The sequence below is a fragment of the Miniopterus natalensis genome, chromosome 13, assembly GCF_054644295.1.
Source record: "Miniopterus natalensis isolate mMinNat1 chromosome 13, mMinNat1.hap1, whole genome shotgun sequence".
Taxonomy (NCBI): domain Eukaryota; kingdom Metazoa; phylum Chordata; class Mammalia; order Chiroptera; family Miniopteridae; genus Miniopterus; species Miniopterus natalensis.
Genome location: NC_142093.1, coordinates 26689811 through 26705620, shown reverse-complemented (window position 1 = coordinate 26705620; position 15810 = coordinate 26689811). Strand labels below are relative to the sequence as shown.

At 41.9% G+C, this 15810-nt stretch overlaps 1 protein-coding gene across 9 annotated transcripts in view; it reads left to right on the top strand.

The window, feature by feature from the left end:
• Positions 1 to 882: 882 nt before the first annotated feature.
• The window catches only part of NRXN1 (neurexin 1), a 916310-nt gene continuing 901382 nt past the window's right edge, over positions 883 to 15810 (top strand). For all 9 annotated transcript variants that reach the window (XM_087823555.1, XM_087823549.1, XM_087823546.1 and 6 more), the window contains exon 1: positions 883 to 1657. In XM_087823555.1, coding sequence (XP_087679681.1) covers positions 883 to 1657 — 775 coding nt within the window. The remainder of the gene's footprint in view (positions 1658 to 15810) is intronic.

The window sequence follows — 15810 nt, the reverse complement described above, 5'->3', positions numbered from 1 at the left end:
TCTGCAGATTTCTGGGTCCTTATTAAAAGAAAAAAGTGAAACCAAAATGCATCACCAACACACAACCAACTGATTCGCTGGCATCTTAGCAGAGGCCTTGCAGAGGCGGAGAGGCAGGAAGAGGAGCTGCTGTGATTCCCTCGTCTCACAGCTCCTGGCTACTTCCCAGCGCTGGGTTTGAACCCTGCTGTCGGGCAGGGAGAAAGAGACCCAAAACCCAGCCTGCGAGCCCGAGCCGAGGCGGTGCGCGCTCCGACCGCGGGAGCCGGCCTCCGAGGCTGCGCCGGGCTGGCCAGCGGCGCTCCAGGCCCACAAGGGGCCCTCCGCCTCCCGGCCTGGGGCCCTCCGCCTGGAGAGGGCGCTCGCGCGCACCCGAGGATTCCCGCCCCCCGCAGGCTCCCGGAACTTCCCCGAGAAGCGCGGGCCTCTCCCCGGGCGCGAACTGCTTCCCTCGGGCCCGGTGCCACGGAGGGCGCCGGGCACATGATGCCGTCTGAGGCCTGAAGCCGACGCCGCCGGCGCCCTCGACCTCGTTCCTCGGACTCAGATGGATCCGTGATTCCCGCCGGCCTTCTGTTGACGCCTTTTCCAGACGTTGCTTCCAAGGTGCATCCATCCTTTGGCGCGGGCGCCGGGGGGCCGCCGGGTACCGCGGGGGCCCACGCTCTCCAGGTGGACGGGGACCCTAAGGCGAGAGGGCGGGGCTGCCGGAAGCGGAAGCGGAAAAAAGAGCGCGAGAGAGGAGGGCGCGCCCCCGCCGCTCCGGGCCCCGCCCCGCGCCGCCCCGCCCCCTCCGGGCCGCCTCCTTCGCGTGCCACGCTGTCCGGGACGACTTCGACCCTGTGGGCCCCGGCGCCCCCCCGGCGCCCCCCAGCCCCGAGCATGGGGACGGCGCTGCTCCGGCGCGGGGGCTGCTTCCTGCTGTGCCTCTCGCTGCTGCTGCTGGGCTGCTGGGCGGAGCTGGGCAGCGGCCTGGAGTTCCCGGGCGCCGAGGGCCAGTGGACGCGCTTCCCCAAGTGGAACGCCTGCTGCGAGAGCGAGATGAGCTTCCAGCTGAAGACGCGCAGCGCGCGCGGCCTGGTGCTCTACTTCGACGACGAGGGCTTCTGCGACTTCCTGGAGCTCATCCTGACGCGCGGCGGCCGCCTGCAGCTCAGCTTCTCCATCTTCTGCGCCGAGCCCGCCACGCTGCTGGCCGACACGCCGGTCAACGACGGCGCCTGGCACAGCGTGCTCATCCGCCGCCAGTTCCGCAACACCACGCTCTTCATCGACCAGGCCGAGGCCAAGTGGGTGGAGGTCAAGTCCAAGCGCCGGGACATGACCGTGTTCAGCGGCCTGTTCGTCGGCGGGCTGCCGCCCGAGCTGCGCGCCGCCGCGCTCAAGCTCACGCTGGCCTCGGTGCGGGAGCGCGAGCCCTTCAAGGGCTGGATCCGCGACGTGAGGGTCAACTCCACGCAGGCCCTGCCCGTGGACAGCGGCGACGTGAAGCTGGACGACGAGCCGCCCAACAGCGGCGGCGGCGGGAGCCCGTGCGAGGCGGGCGACGAGGGCGAGGGCGGCGTGTGCCTCAACGGGGGCGTGTGCTCCGTGGTGGATGACCAGGCCGTGTGCGACTGCTCGCGGACCGGCTTCCACGGCAAGGACTGCAGCCAAGGTAAGGCCCGACGCCCGCCCCGCCCCCCAACCTCGCCCCACCCCCCACCCCCAAGCCCCCACCCCCAACCTCGCCCCAACCCCCGGGGCCTTGGCGAGGCAGGGCTGGCGCACGGGGCCTCCCCCGGATGGCGCTGCAGCTAAGTGTCCAGCCGACGTCCTGGCGTCTGGCTCTCCGCCTCCTCCCCTCCCACGGCTCGTCCCGTGGCATCCTCTTAGTGGCCGAGCTGCCACGTGTCCAGGTTCAGTTTCCTCCCGGGAGCCCTTTCTGCCCACCCTGCTGCCGACCACGTGGCCAGTAGGACGGCCTGGGCTCCCCATTGCTTGGGTTCTTTGCCAGGCTGCTCCCCATTTTCATCGGGCCGTGGCCCACCCGAGTAACCGCTGTGCTCTCCTCTGCCACCTTGAAGCCCCTAATGCACAGGTTTCCCCCATTAGATGCACTCAAGCATCTAGAAGATTGGACACGCATGTGGTGAAGCGTGAAGTGCAGAACGGGGTCACCATGGCTGGGAATCTCCACGTAGTTACTCTTGGTAAAGGGCAGGGAGACAGGATTCATGGGCACCTATGTGCCTTTTGCAAGTAAACTGTGAAGTCCTCCTGGTTGTGGAGAAACAGGGGAGAGGGGGCATGTGAAGATTTTCTTTGGTTATGACCAAGTCCAGCGTTTGGCAATTTAAGTAAAATTATGTGATTTCTGTGGTTTCTTAAGTGGGAGACAGACCAGCTGATGTTTAGAAATTTTAGAGATTAAATAGCATTTCTCATTTAGCAGGTGCTTTGGGAAGATAAATTAGTGGAGAAATTTAGATGTTGCTGGACTGGGAAGCTAATAAACGGGGTGCATATGAAGGATTGCAAGAGATTTTCTGAGGCTATTCAGCTAATGATATTTATCTGAGTAGTGGAGGCCACCCGTTGCAATTTCTGTTGTTCTTAGGGATTGAAACAGTGGAATTTAAAATAAAATCAGATCTAAGTTTTATTTTCTCCCCTTTATAAATTCAGTCATTAGTGTGTTTCTCCAGTGTTACTACATGACAGTGATCAAGGGAAAATATTGTTGTATAAATACAGAAAAGCCTCTGAGCAGAAAGTGAGTGATACGAAAACAATGAAACATTGTTTCTGACCAAGAGAGATGTCAGGGTTTAAGGTAGATAGTTTATGGGTCAAAGCAAGGCAATCAACGTATGGGTAAATGGTTTTTATGGCTGAAATTTAAAAGGAGGTGAATTATTAAATCTGATTTTGAAAGCTGTAGGGGCTAGGCTCTATGTATGGCTGAGTATTACTGTATAATTTCTTCTGGCCTTTTTTTTTTTATTTTATGCTGACACTGCTAAGGAGAACTAGCCCTTGTAAATCTTACTGGAGTTGGCAGTTCTCTCTCACCTGACTTTAAGAAAAATGAAGGCTTGATACTTTGTAATTATTTAAACAGCGAAGAGAGATAGAAAACAGGCTGGTCATTAGGAGAGTTCTTGGGTTTATGAAAAAAGTAAAAGGTTATTTTCTTGCTCTGTCTTCATGAGGACTTTTGTTTTCACGCTTGTCATTATAGAAGACTATATTCCATGGCCTATACTGCACTTCAGCTTGGCCAGTAAATTTCCATGGGTTTAGCATCAGGCTTTGTAGTTTTGTTTTACATAAATAAAACAGAATATGTTTCCCTCTACCAAATCTAACTTAATTTTAAATCATGAACAAGATAGCTACATGTGATGATTTGCAGTAATATAATTTAAAGTTGCATGCCTCTACACTGATGAATAGAAATGAATAAAAAGGAACATTATTTTATGGCAAAAATTGCTCTAAGTATTCCAATGCCACTTTAAAATTCAGTGCAGGCAATATAATGACGGATACATGAGGTATAACTTCCTTCCTTAAATTAGGAAACCAGTATGACACAGCTTGTTCTCTATGGGAGAGTGTTTTAAATGAAAATTTTAATTTTCCCATGTATTTTTTAACATAGGGACCCAGGGATCATGCATAATCAGGAGTAGCTAAGAGTGGAGAAAGCATGGCAACAGTAATATGTTGAAGAGAAGCAGAATTAGATGTCTTTGAAATGCTTTATATTGCAAATAGATAGTTCTTTCCACAAGGTGAAGAATTTGGAATTACCGAGCTACATAACTGAACAGTATAGTACCTGATACATAAGGTAATTCAACCCAGAAAAGAAAATCCATTAGGATTGTTCTGGAGCATTGATTCGTTTTGAAAATTTGAGCTTAAACCCGAGTGCAAAGATCACCACTAGCCATGAAAAGAAAACAAAAGGCTGGATTCCTTTGATTATCCCACAAGTGGCAGATGGAGGGATAAAGGCAGAGTCTTTCTTCCCAAAAGGATTGGCTCCATTTTTATTATTTTCTCTGTTTCATGTGTGTCAAGTGACTATTAAATAATTAATTGAGAATTGATGCCTCTCCCAACACCAATCATCCATTGATGGCTGGGGATAGATGATTTCTATTCAGATGAAGTATAAACAAAGCCCTATATTCACACTGATTGCCACATTCTTTTTAAAAACTAATTTAAAAACAAATAAATCCACATTCATTAGAGAAAATTTAGAAAAAAATTAACAGCAAACATTAAATAAGATTTAAATAATGTCTCAACTATAATTTTTTTTAACTTAATAAAAATGTCTAATATTATTTTAGTTGCCTTTAAAAATACCATAAAATTACTAAAAAGACAGTAAGACAATTCTCTCCTCTCCCTTCACCTCATGGCCTAGAATATCTTGAAACAGTTTATGCACTGGTGAGTTTCTAGAATGTTTTTATTGAATGAGTTCACTTTTATCCTTACTCTATTTTTTCAGGCCACGCATATTTTATTTTTATGTAGTAACAGAAAGAGAACAAAAGAAAGGGTATAAGTCATGAATATGTTAGTGGCAGAACCTGGGTAAGAGCACAAACGCTCATCTGGAGCCCTGGATTATCATGCCTGCTGACTAAGATTTCCATTTTATCAGGATTGGTATTTTTTCAGGTTCAGGCATGAATCAAGAGAAATAGTATATAAATGGCTGATGGAACAGATCTAACTTATGCATCAGTTCCGTTCTTTGACCCCAAGAGTCAGTCCCAGGACTTAACTATCAAAGAATGTCATCTTTCCTAAATGATGGATGCTCATGGAGTACATAGCTTTTTCAGTGAATCATACGCATCTAAGTGCCCCAGGGCCATTATTATTTAATACGTTTCTACTTAAGAGGACTAATAGTTTCCTCGCAGCTTAAAAGAATTAGTGAATTCCATGGCTCTCCAACTTAAAAATGAGAATAAAAAGCTGACCAATGAAAAATTATGTTAAACTTTTTATGATTTCCAGATTCAGGTTTCAGGTATTTTGGGGTCATTTATACTAACATTTCATACCAGTCTCTGAGTGTCTCTTTTGTTTACATTCCCTGTTTAATGGCCGCAAACACTTATGGCTTGTGATGGTTGATTGCTTAATATTAACAAACATGAATGTGCGATAGACATCATTTAATAAAGCCCGTTTTCTATGACCTTAGTGATAGGACCAGATAGACCGTCATATTTATTCATTTGCACATTCACATCTTGATCCAACAAATATCAAGGGCTTTGTATAAGCCTGAGTACTAGACTCAGGCAATAAACTGATAAGCTCTCAGAAACAGTTCCTTTCTTCACAGCCCTTGCATTCCAGTGAGGAAGCATAATAATTTAAAAAATAAATGGGAATTTTAAATGGTAGTATGTACTTTGGAGCACTGGTACACACGGTACTGTGACAACGAAAAAATAGTGTGAACAGACCTAATCAGAACAGGTTTTCCCGAAGAGTGATGTTTAAACTAAAATCAGAGAGATGAGAAGGAATTGACTAGGTAATAGCAGAGGAGAAATATTAGGTACAGAATCCTGGTGCAGGAGATGATGGCATGGCCCATTCAAGCAATGGAGAGGAGCTGCTTGAGTTTGGAGCTCCTAGGGAAAGGAGCGGGACCAGGTCCTGCGGGGCGTTCTAGACCTTCTAATCCTTATTGTAAAAGTGGTAGAAAAGCCATGGGAGGAGTTTAGTGTGGAAGGTGAGGAGGAGGATGCCATTATTATATTTCTATTTCAAAAATGTCACTCTGGCTACCGTGTATAGAACAGATTGATAGGGGGCCAAGAAAAAAACATTATTTTCTGTTTGTCAGTCAACAACATTTGTTAAGCACCCACTGGAAGCTGTAGACAGAACTGGGGCACATAGAGAAAAACAAGATCCTTTCTCTAAGGAAGTTAGAATCTTTGTGAGTTTACTTACGTAGAGAAACCCAAGTCCCTTCGTTGTTTGGAACACTTTGGTTCTACCTGGAGAAAGCAAAGCATTGTCTGAACCCTTTATGTGATTTGTCCTGTGGCTTCTCTCAGATAGACCCACTGACTCTAAAGGCTGTGGAGCACATTGGCAACGTCATACTTTATTATACCCTCAAGTACCTTGCTAGACATGTCTTTCTTGTGACAATATATATTAGTTGATTGATTCTAGGCTTTCAATATTTTAACTGCTACAGTAAAGGAAAATATCACGTAGGTACTTATGATCTTTGTTTAAAAAAATATTAAGCATTTACCATATAAGTAAGTACTAGACAAAAACGATCCAGAGATTTTACCAGTTTTATTTGACTTCTACCGCTGTAGGAAAAGGTGGATCATCTGTGCTGAAAAAGCTTGGAGCAGAATGGAGAAATTCATCAATAATTTTGATCTAGATAAAATGTTCTGGGAAGCTCTTAAAGTATGGCAATTTAAAGGCATTTGATCTAGTAAAAAAAGCTTATCTTGACTATAAATTGATAATCAAAATTGAGTTACTATTCTAGAATGCTACATAAGGGGTGGGCGGTATTACTTTGAGATTTTGTTTAACTGTTCTAAGATGCAATTGTAGTGTAGAGGTTAAATTATACAGACTCTGGGGCCACTCTCCTGCTTTGAGGGGTTATACACTCAAACCTCTGTTCCTCAGTTTTGTCATCTGTGACACTGGGATAATAATTATACTTACTTCATAGGGATCTCATCAGTGTTAAGCAGGTAACTTTATGTCAAGTTTTGTAAACAGTGCCAGGCACATAATAAACATTCTGAAGTGTCCACTTGTTATTTTTCTTCTAACTACTACCACTGTCACTAGCACAGAGCCTTTCTTTAGGGGCACTTTCTAGCACATTTCAAATATGGAACATTTTTTCTCTCTCATTTAAAATAAATTCTAATGTAATAACGATCTTTGGTTAGCTCCAGAGTTTCAACTTATAAAGAAAAGCAGATTGTAAAGACAGTGACCACTATTTTACATAGTGGTACTCTAATGTTACTTATGTCTAGGCATGATTCAAAATATTTTTAAAAATTGTTTTCTATTTGAGATATTATACTAAGATTAAGCAGCCTTTAACACAAAAGCATTTGTAAAAACTATCTCTCTCCACATAAACTAATACCTTTATCCAGCCCAATCCTATAGATAGTGATTTTTACTGTAGCTATCCTAATGTATAGATGTAGATATCTAATGGATCTGTCCTGTTTATAACTTGTTTTTGAGTGTCTCCTATAAGTTAAAGTTATTTATGTGTATGCTGCAGAGAAGCTAGATAATATGTTTGAGCTTTAAAAACTCAAACAAGATATTCTTAGTTATTATGAACAGGTTATATTTTTAGCATAAAATTATATATATGCCATTGAAATCCTGTTCCAGTTTTGGATATCATTAAATAAAATGTGATAATTAAGCAGATTAATTTTTTTAAAACCTCCTGATTGACTGTAGAAAGGACTTTATAATATTTCTGTTATTCTTAGCTGCATTGTAAGAATTAGGACCTGAGCCACACTGGTTCCTGAAAACAGTCATTGACCCCATCTATCCCTTTCTCAGTGAGCATTTGGTGACCACACTGGTTATAGGGTTAACTCTTATAAATGTGCATTGAAAATTAGGCCTTATCATAGATATTCAGGTTTTGTTTTGTTATGGAGATATAATAAACCTACTAATAGAAGGAACCATGCAAATTGTACATTCAAAAAGTATTTTTGACATACTTCAAAATAAATCACTTTTGCATTCTAAAAGTTTTTAGTTTATTATGCAAAACCCTTATACTTTTGTGTTGTATTTCTCTATAATTTTATGGCTCAATCCCTTTTCTAATACTCGGAAGTACAGGAATCAGTAACTTCATGATCTTCGCTAAATAGTAAGCCTTAAAATGTTTCAATTAGGATTTGAAAAAAAGGTTTTGTTAGTTGCTTTAGAACTCTTCAGAAATTGCCTGGCTTTTTGATCTTCTCTCTCACGCATGAATTTCATGTATTTCTACTTGCATGTGCGAATAGGTGCAATGCTGCCTCATTACTTTCCTGCCATGTTATTATTTACACCGTATGTGTAGACAGAATGTGGTATGGGATCTGAAAAGCTAAATTCCAAGTGTGACATTGCCTCTAAATCACTGTCAAAAGTAGAGTGAGGCCACTGATGTCTATGTTTTCATTTCCAATATTGTAAATTGAGAAACACTTAACCAGACTACTAATACATTGTGAACTCCTGCTAACCTATCTTGCACAATGTTTATGAGTAGCGAATAGATGTTAACTCTCAGAAAAACTTGAAAATTTGAAAAAAATATCCAATGACAGCAGGGAAGATGGCTCTAGGATGTTATGAATGTTAATAGTGTTACTGTTAAACATGGTTCTATAAATCTACTTTGGGGTCACTTTAGATAATTTATGCTCAGTAGTATATATAAAATTTGGTAGAATTCTCTTATTACATATTGATACATCAGTACAGACAAGCTGATTAAAGAGGGCATTGGTTCCCTTGTTCCTCATGTGTAAAACCTAATGAAATAAGTAACTTAAGGCAGCAACTGTATGAGTGCACATTATATGGTTCTATTTTTATGAAGTTCAAAACAGACAACTAATCTATGGTGATAGAGGTCATAATAGAGGTTACCTTTTAGTGGTATTGACTAAGACACAGTGGAGCCTTTGACTTGATCTGGATGGTGGTTACATGGGTATATATATTTGTAAAAACTCAATGAACTATACACTTAAGATTTATTTTCTTTACTGTATATGAGCTCTACCTCAATTTAAAAAATCTTTTGAATTATAAAAAATGCTGATCAATGAATATCAGTGCACTGAATACATATAAAAATTTACAGAGGAATCCTTTATGGAAATCCTTGTTTTAAAATTTTAGGCAAGAGTGAAATATTTGTAACATAAACCCAAAGACCATTTCAGAGAATAAGTGTATTTATATTTGAATAAATCTAAGAGTAAGAAAAGAGATTATTCTGTTTTAAACACCTGTACAACCTTTGAACTTGTTTCTAATTTCTTTGTCTTAATAATAGAAATTAGACATAGGTTTTTATTTTACATTTGCCTTTATTTAGTGAAAGACCTAGCAACACATTCAAGCAATGTAAGTTTTCCCATTAGGACAACTTAACTGCTGAAATTTTAAGTAATTGAGTAATAAGGATGTTAAAAGAGCTCAATACATTTTTAAATGTGTAATTGGATAGTGGAAGAAACATTACTAGTCCAACCATAAATTTCATAATACTGTCTAAATCTATAAATATACATGATTCTACCCTAAAATATTAGGAATCACATGATTTCAAAAGGTGTACTAGTACCCCTTCTTTATTGGTGCTATAAGAACCTGTTGAATTTTAATGCAATTTAAAGTTATTCTGTTTAGAACCACAATAGTTATAATTGCTGTTTAGTGTTTACTGAGTGAGAGGCACTGTGCAGTGTGCTTTGTCCATCTTATTTATTCTTACAACATACTGCTTGGTAGGGTTTATAACATTCCCATTTTATAGATAGGAAAATTGTGGATTAGAAAGGCTAACTTACCCAAAGTTTCATAGCTCAATGGCAGAGCTGAAATTTCAGCCTAGGTGTGCCCATCACCCCAGCAGGCAATTCTATCCTTTATATGAGATAGCATGTGCCTTTTATTTAACAAACAGCCAATGGATGCTGGGAATTTGTTCACTAATTGTTGACTTGGTGCTAATTTGAATGGCTGACTTATAGTAAAGGCTTCAGAGCTGAGGATTGTGGCAGACCCTTAAATTTCCTGCCATTTCCTAATACCATCATAATAAAGAAGAGGAATAGCTTGTAAGAATTCATCATGCTTTGTTTCTATAATTTGCCTATTTGCTTTTTTGCTGACCTATTCATATTATGCTTAATGTGTTGATTCTACTCTAATATTAGTAAACCCCTGTATATTGGATCTAAGGAACATTACAACTAATCCTTTATCTTTTGAATAAAAATGCTTAGTTTTCACAAAACAAACAACTCAAAATTTCTATTCATTTCAGAGGTTGGGAGATAAAATTATTGAAAATATCGAAGTCGATGGTGATTCAGCACAAATGTAAAGACCTAGCCCAGCCACGTGAATAATAGACATATCATTAGAGTTGCTGAGTTAGAATGTGGTTCTGTGGAAGACAGAGATGTTGGTACACAGGGCACTCAATACATAATGAGAAGATGGTATCTCTTTTTGGATAAGTGAGTTTGGCCTTCCTAATGCATTGCCTAAAATTGAACTCAGGAACCTTTCTTCGAGTTTAGAAAGATAGTCTCTGTGCTGTTTCTGGTATACATGAGAAACTATTATTGGAAAGAAGTGGGAGGAAAACACGTCTGACCTGGCAAGCCAAAGTTGCTGACCCAATCTCTTGTCTAGTTACTCGTGCTCAAAACTATCTGGACTGTAATTAGAAATGCACTGATACCACATTACCGGAGCGAGTGCTACTTCCAATAGCACTTTCTCAGGCTGGTTCCCAGGAGGGATCTGTTGGTCCAAAAGTTAGAAGAGGAGCTGCCAAGAAGAACAGTTGCTTCACTAGCATTCTGATGTCAGGAGGGGCTTTCTATGTTTAATTATAGACATAATGAATTCTGTGTGGATGACAACCCATAATGGAAGCAGCTACTCTTGTTCGTGACCTAACAATACCTGGCCTCATATGTGGAACCAGCTAAGCTTATGTGCTAGTCAGACATTGCTAGATTCAGCAGAATGAGCCACCCCAGACCTGCAGTGGCAAGGAAATTAAACTCATGTTTTTCTTCTAAGTAATGATGTCTCTCTATAATTAAGCATGTCCGGACTCTCCTTAGGGAAATAGCTGGCATGGCAGCATGTAACTGTTGTATGGAAGACACTGCTCATCAGCTTAAGATCTTTATCTTGAATACAAAATTGATGTTTTTTAAGCAAATAATGTAATAATTTACTTAAAATTATTACATGTGATGCTTAAGGTACTAAATGTTTAATTTATCCAATTAAAAACATTATAATGTAGGAAGTTACATATTGTAATTTACAACCCAAATGCACAATTAAATGTGTAGGAGAATACATATATGAATCCTTATTTTAAAAATTGAGCCAACTTTCTGTGACAAAGTATTAAGGTATTTTAAAATAATGAGACATTACCCCGGCCGGGTGGCTCATTAGTTGTTGTTGTTGGGTGGTTGTTTTTTTGCTTGAATTGCCTCTATCTATTATTCCTATACTCTCTATTTGATTTCCTTCATGAAAATACAGGCAGAGGTAGAGCTCCAGGAATCAGAATAACCCTTCACCTGGGAACAGCGCTTCCCTATGACTGCTAGCTGAGAGCTGTGCGTTTTCCTAGAGGTCCTTGGAAATAAAGAATGTTAGGTACCTCCCCTGCCCTCAGGCCCCAGAGGTTCTTCCTCTTGGACAAAGTTCTTGCTTGCATGGCACAGAAAATACTGTGTTTCATCCTAAACAGAGACAATAAACATTTGGAGTGGGGCCAAATATACTATGACCTGGAATGCCTTCTGCCTGCAAGAGATGGAGGGTGGAAGGGTGATGAGGCCTTGGGGAAACCTGGAATGTATAGTAATGGAGAAAATGAGACAGAAACCTGAGAGAGGAGCAGGGGATAGGGGAACAGAAGACGACTAGGGAAATGAGTGTTGGAGAAAGGTAAGCTGAAAGAGAGAAAGAGAGAGGAAAGGAGAGGGGAGGGGGGAAGGGAAGGAAAGGGAAGGGGAAGGAAAGGGACGGGGAAGGAAGAGGAAGGGGAAGGAAGGGGAAGGAAGGAGAAGGGGAAAGAGACGAGAAAGGGGAAGGGGAAGGAAAAGGAAGAGGAAGGAAGGGGAAGAGGAAGGGGAAGGGAAGGAAGGGGAAGCGGAAGGGGAAGGAAAAGGAAGGGGAAGGTGAAGGAAGGGGACGAGGAAGGGGAAGGGGAAGGGGAGAAACCTAACCTAATTTGAAGCGACTGGAACATTGAGAACTGGTGATTTGAAAGATGAAGAATCACACCTCTGGTTAGTGGGGGAGGGACTAGAACATAGATTTCTTGCCTTGTAACCCTTGGACTGTTGGAAAGAATGGCAGAAGAACAGGTTGGGGATAAACACCTTCTTGTCTACAATCCAGTCTTATGAAGCACGGTCACTCTTCTGGCCCTGTCACTGGACTTTTTCATACTGACTAATAATAATAGCAGTAGTAGCGAAATCTTATGGAACTCATACTCTGTGTTAGGCACTATTTTAAGCTCTTTACACAGTAATTCTTTCAGACATTCCCAAAGCCTTATAAGGTAGATGCTTTTGTCTCCGTTTTATGGATGAGACTGAGGTCCAGAGAGGTTTTCTGAAATTACCCAAGCTCACACACTAGGATTTTGCAAAGCTGGCATTTGAACCAAGGCTGCACGGCACCTGAGACCATGCCCTAAACTTGCAATTTCTTCTTTTTTAATAATAAATCAATGACTGATTGTATACCCTCCACACTCTGTTTTACGTATGAGAAGCTCCCCTGTGTTTAAAAGATACCTGTATAAGCTGACGCAATTTCATATATATATTTTCTCTCTCTCCTAGTATCCCGTTTAAGTGCTTAGTAACTTTTCCTGGGTAGGATTTCTTCCTTAAATTTAATGAAAATTCCTTCTCTGCTGACCTAAATTAATTTCTTCTTGTTATGTCCTCAGTGGAAATAAAATTTATGTTGTTAGTATCCCTTCAAATTATGTTTATCTGCCTGAGAGAAAGAGTGCTGTCCTCACTGAGCTTAAAACGCTCCAGGTTCCCCTTCTGTGGAACTGGTCTGGATTCAGCCTCCTTGCCCTACCAGCTGCCTGCTTGGTTGTCTCACTCACTAGCACCTCCACTCCAGAATGCTGTCCCAGAGGGTCGCTCCGCAAACGTGTTACATTCCCCCGGGCCTGTTCATCACGGCAGCCACAGAGCTGCACTTCCAGTGACTTCTTAACCTCTCTTCTTGCTTCCGTCTGACATGCTAATTTCCCATTGTACCTTAGAAATGGCATGGGCAGGGACTTCATAAAATGCTTAGTAGGCTGTTGTTACCTGTTGTTTTTTTATTTATTTATTTTTAAACTTTTAAAATATATATGTATCTTTCTTGATTTCAGAGAGAGGAAGGGAGAGGGAGAGTGAAATAGAAACATCAGTGATGGGAGAGTCTCATTGATCTGCTGCCTCCTGCACGCCCCCCAACTGGAGATCGAGCCCTCAACCTGGGCATGTGCCCTCACTGGGAATCGAACCACAATCTCCTGCATCCTAGGTCGATGCTCAACTGCTGTGCCAACACCGGCTGGGCACCTGTTGTTTTTTTTTTTAAAAATGTCTGTCACTAGTGTCTGTAGCTCAGGCAATCCAGAATTGTACAAAGGGAAAATCTTGATAACATTGCATTTGTAAGCAGGAAAAGTAGGTCAGAAAAATGTGAGCTGACAAACAGGAAAGAAGAATTCGGACTGAGGAAAACTGGCAGCGATATTCTGGTCTGCAGAAAACTAACCAGTGGAAATGGATCTGAACAAGAGTGTGTTCATTTTGGCATAAGGAAAGAGAAAACAACGTTTGCTTGTAGTTCTACTATAAATGTGAGAACAGGCCAGCGGGAGTGGTGGGAGAACCTCTGTTCCTGGAGAGCCTTAATAATAGCTTAGATAGCAAGTGCTAGTCAGACGTTGCTTACATTTCCCTTATTCTGATCCGAGGTATAGACTAAAAGACCTTTAACATACATATCAGCTCTTAGTTATGTAAATAATCGTACTTTATGGAAAACCTTTGACATATAAATCCCCCAAATTTTAGATGAATGTTGTGAAAACACCCCCCTCAAAAAAACCTCCCTCCTCCCACACAGGAAAAACTATTTCAAGAGTGTCTGAAGTTATAATTCACAGATGCATTTGAGTAAAATATGGCACCAACTGCTATAGAGCACTTGGCCCATGAATTATTTCCCCAATTGCCTTAGCTTGCTGTCACTGCACACAGGAGTCCCGGGAATATACTGTGGGCGGGCTCTCCGCCCACAGGCTTGTGTTTGCTCTGAGCCAGCTGCCCCGTGTCCTCTTTACGCGGTGGATTGCCCCAGTTTCGAGTTGCCTTGAACGTGGTGGGGCTCAGGTTACAGCTCCTGCCTGTGCCTCTGTTTATTCTGCCATCTCCAGGGTACACTCCCAATACTGAATCCACCTGCAGCAGGTGTGCTGCTCCTGCCCTGCTGCCCAGCACACCCAGAAGGACTGCTCCCCTCTCAATCCTTGTATATCTGTGTCATGGCTCTTCCTCTGGGAAATAGAGCTTCATATGAATGGGGCTTGGGCACCGATATGAATTCTTCCTGGAGAGGGATAAGGCGAGAGGACTGAAAAATAATTTTTGAGTTGAAAACAAAGAAAATAAAGCCAAAGCAACAACCATTTGCAGCATTAAAAACATTATGGGTACCCTGTAATTTTTATGGTTTCCCAGTACAACCAGTTACACAAACCCGAAATCTAGCCTCACCTTTGACCACCTACTTTTCTGCCCATTCGTGAATCCATTCATAATTTCAAAACCACTCACTAAGAAGATATCTTGCACAAGATAAGATGTTGGCTCTTAGGCAGTTGTTCACCTCTGTGTTCTCAGAACCCTTGAAGACTGAAAGTTTGGCAACACAAATGAAGTTAAAACCTAAGTACAAGTATAAAAAAATTCAGGGATCAGAAATAGGAATAAAACTCGCTTTTCATCATACTATATAAAGATCTATATATAATAAAGTGCAGATGTGTGCCATTAGTGGTATTAATGAAACCCCCAGTTGTGTTAAAAATGAGTCTTGAAAAATGCAGGTATGGTAGTATGCCTAAGAAGAGGGAAAAACATATGGATCCTTTTAAAAATTACAGTTAATGGATTATTTCACACACTCATTTAAGTCACCATAATTTTAAATTATTCTTATCACTGGATTCTTCCATAGCAAAAGAAAACAGTTTGTAGAAAGTCATTAGAAAGTTATAGGGAATGAACAGGAAAAGCATTGGATTAGCAAACAGTGAGTTTGTCATGCACTAGGAATATAAGGAAAGTCAAGAAACCTGATAGTATGTTTTGGGAAACACTGTATTTTGATCAACCGCTGGTCTAAGAATTGAAAGGAGAAGTCACCTTGTAACGGAATAGGTTGGTTAGGTACATATATTCATGATTTCAATACAAAGCAATAAATGCTGTCACTGAGATGAGTATCTAGTGCTGCTAGAAGCCTGAAAATGAAGGGACTAATCATGTGCTCTCAGTGGCCAAGTTCATTTGATTCTATAGATACGCTGTTTCAGGCTCTCACCCATCAGAATTGTTACAATCTCACCACTTTTTTTAATCCCAAGCAGTACTCCTCATTCCATCACTTAAAGCCATTTCTCTCTACTATTGGAGTGATCCTTTAAAAGCAACATTTCTCCTTTGGCTTAAGGATAAAGAATGCATTCTTAACACTGGCAGGCAAGCAGTTTTGTAAATCTTCCCCCTGCTCTTCCCAGTTTCGTTCTTACACACTGTCCCAACAGGAACCGTGTGATCTAAGCCAGTCATTATTTGTGTTATGAATAATCTTTACATTTACATGTTTTAGGGCCATTTCTACTGCTATTCTTTCTGGGCCTAAAGCCCTCTGTCCAGTCTCTACTGAGTG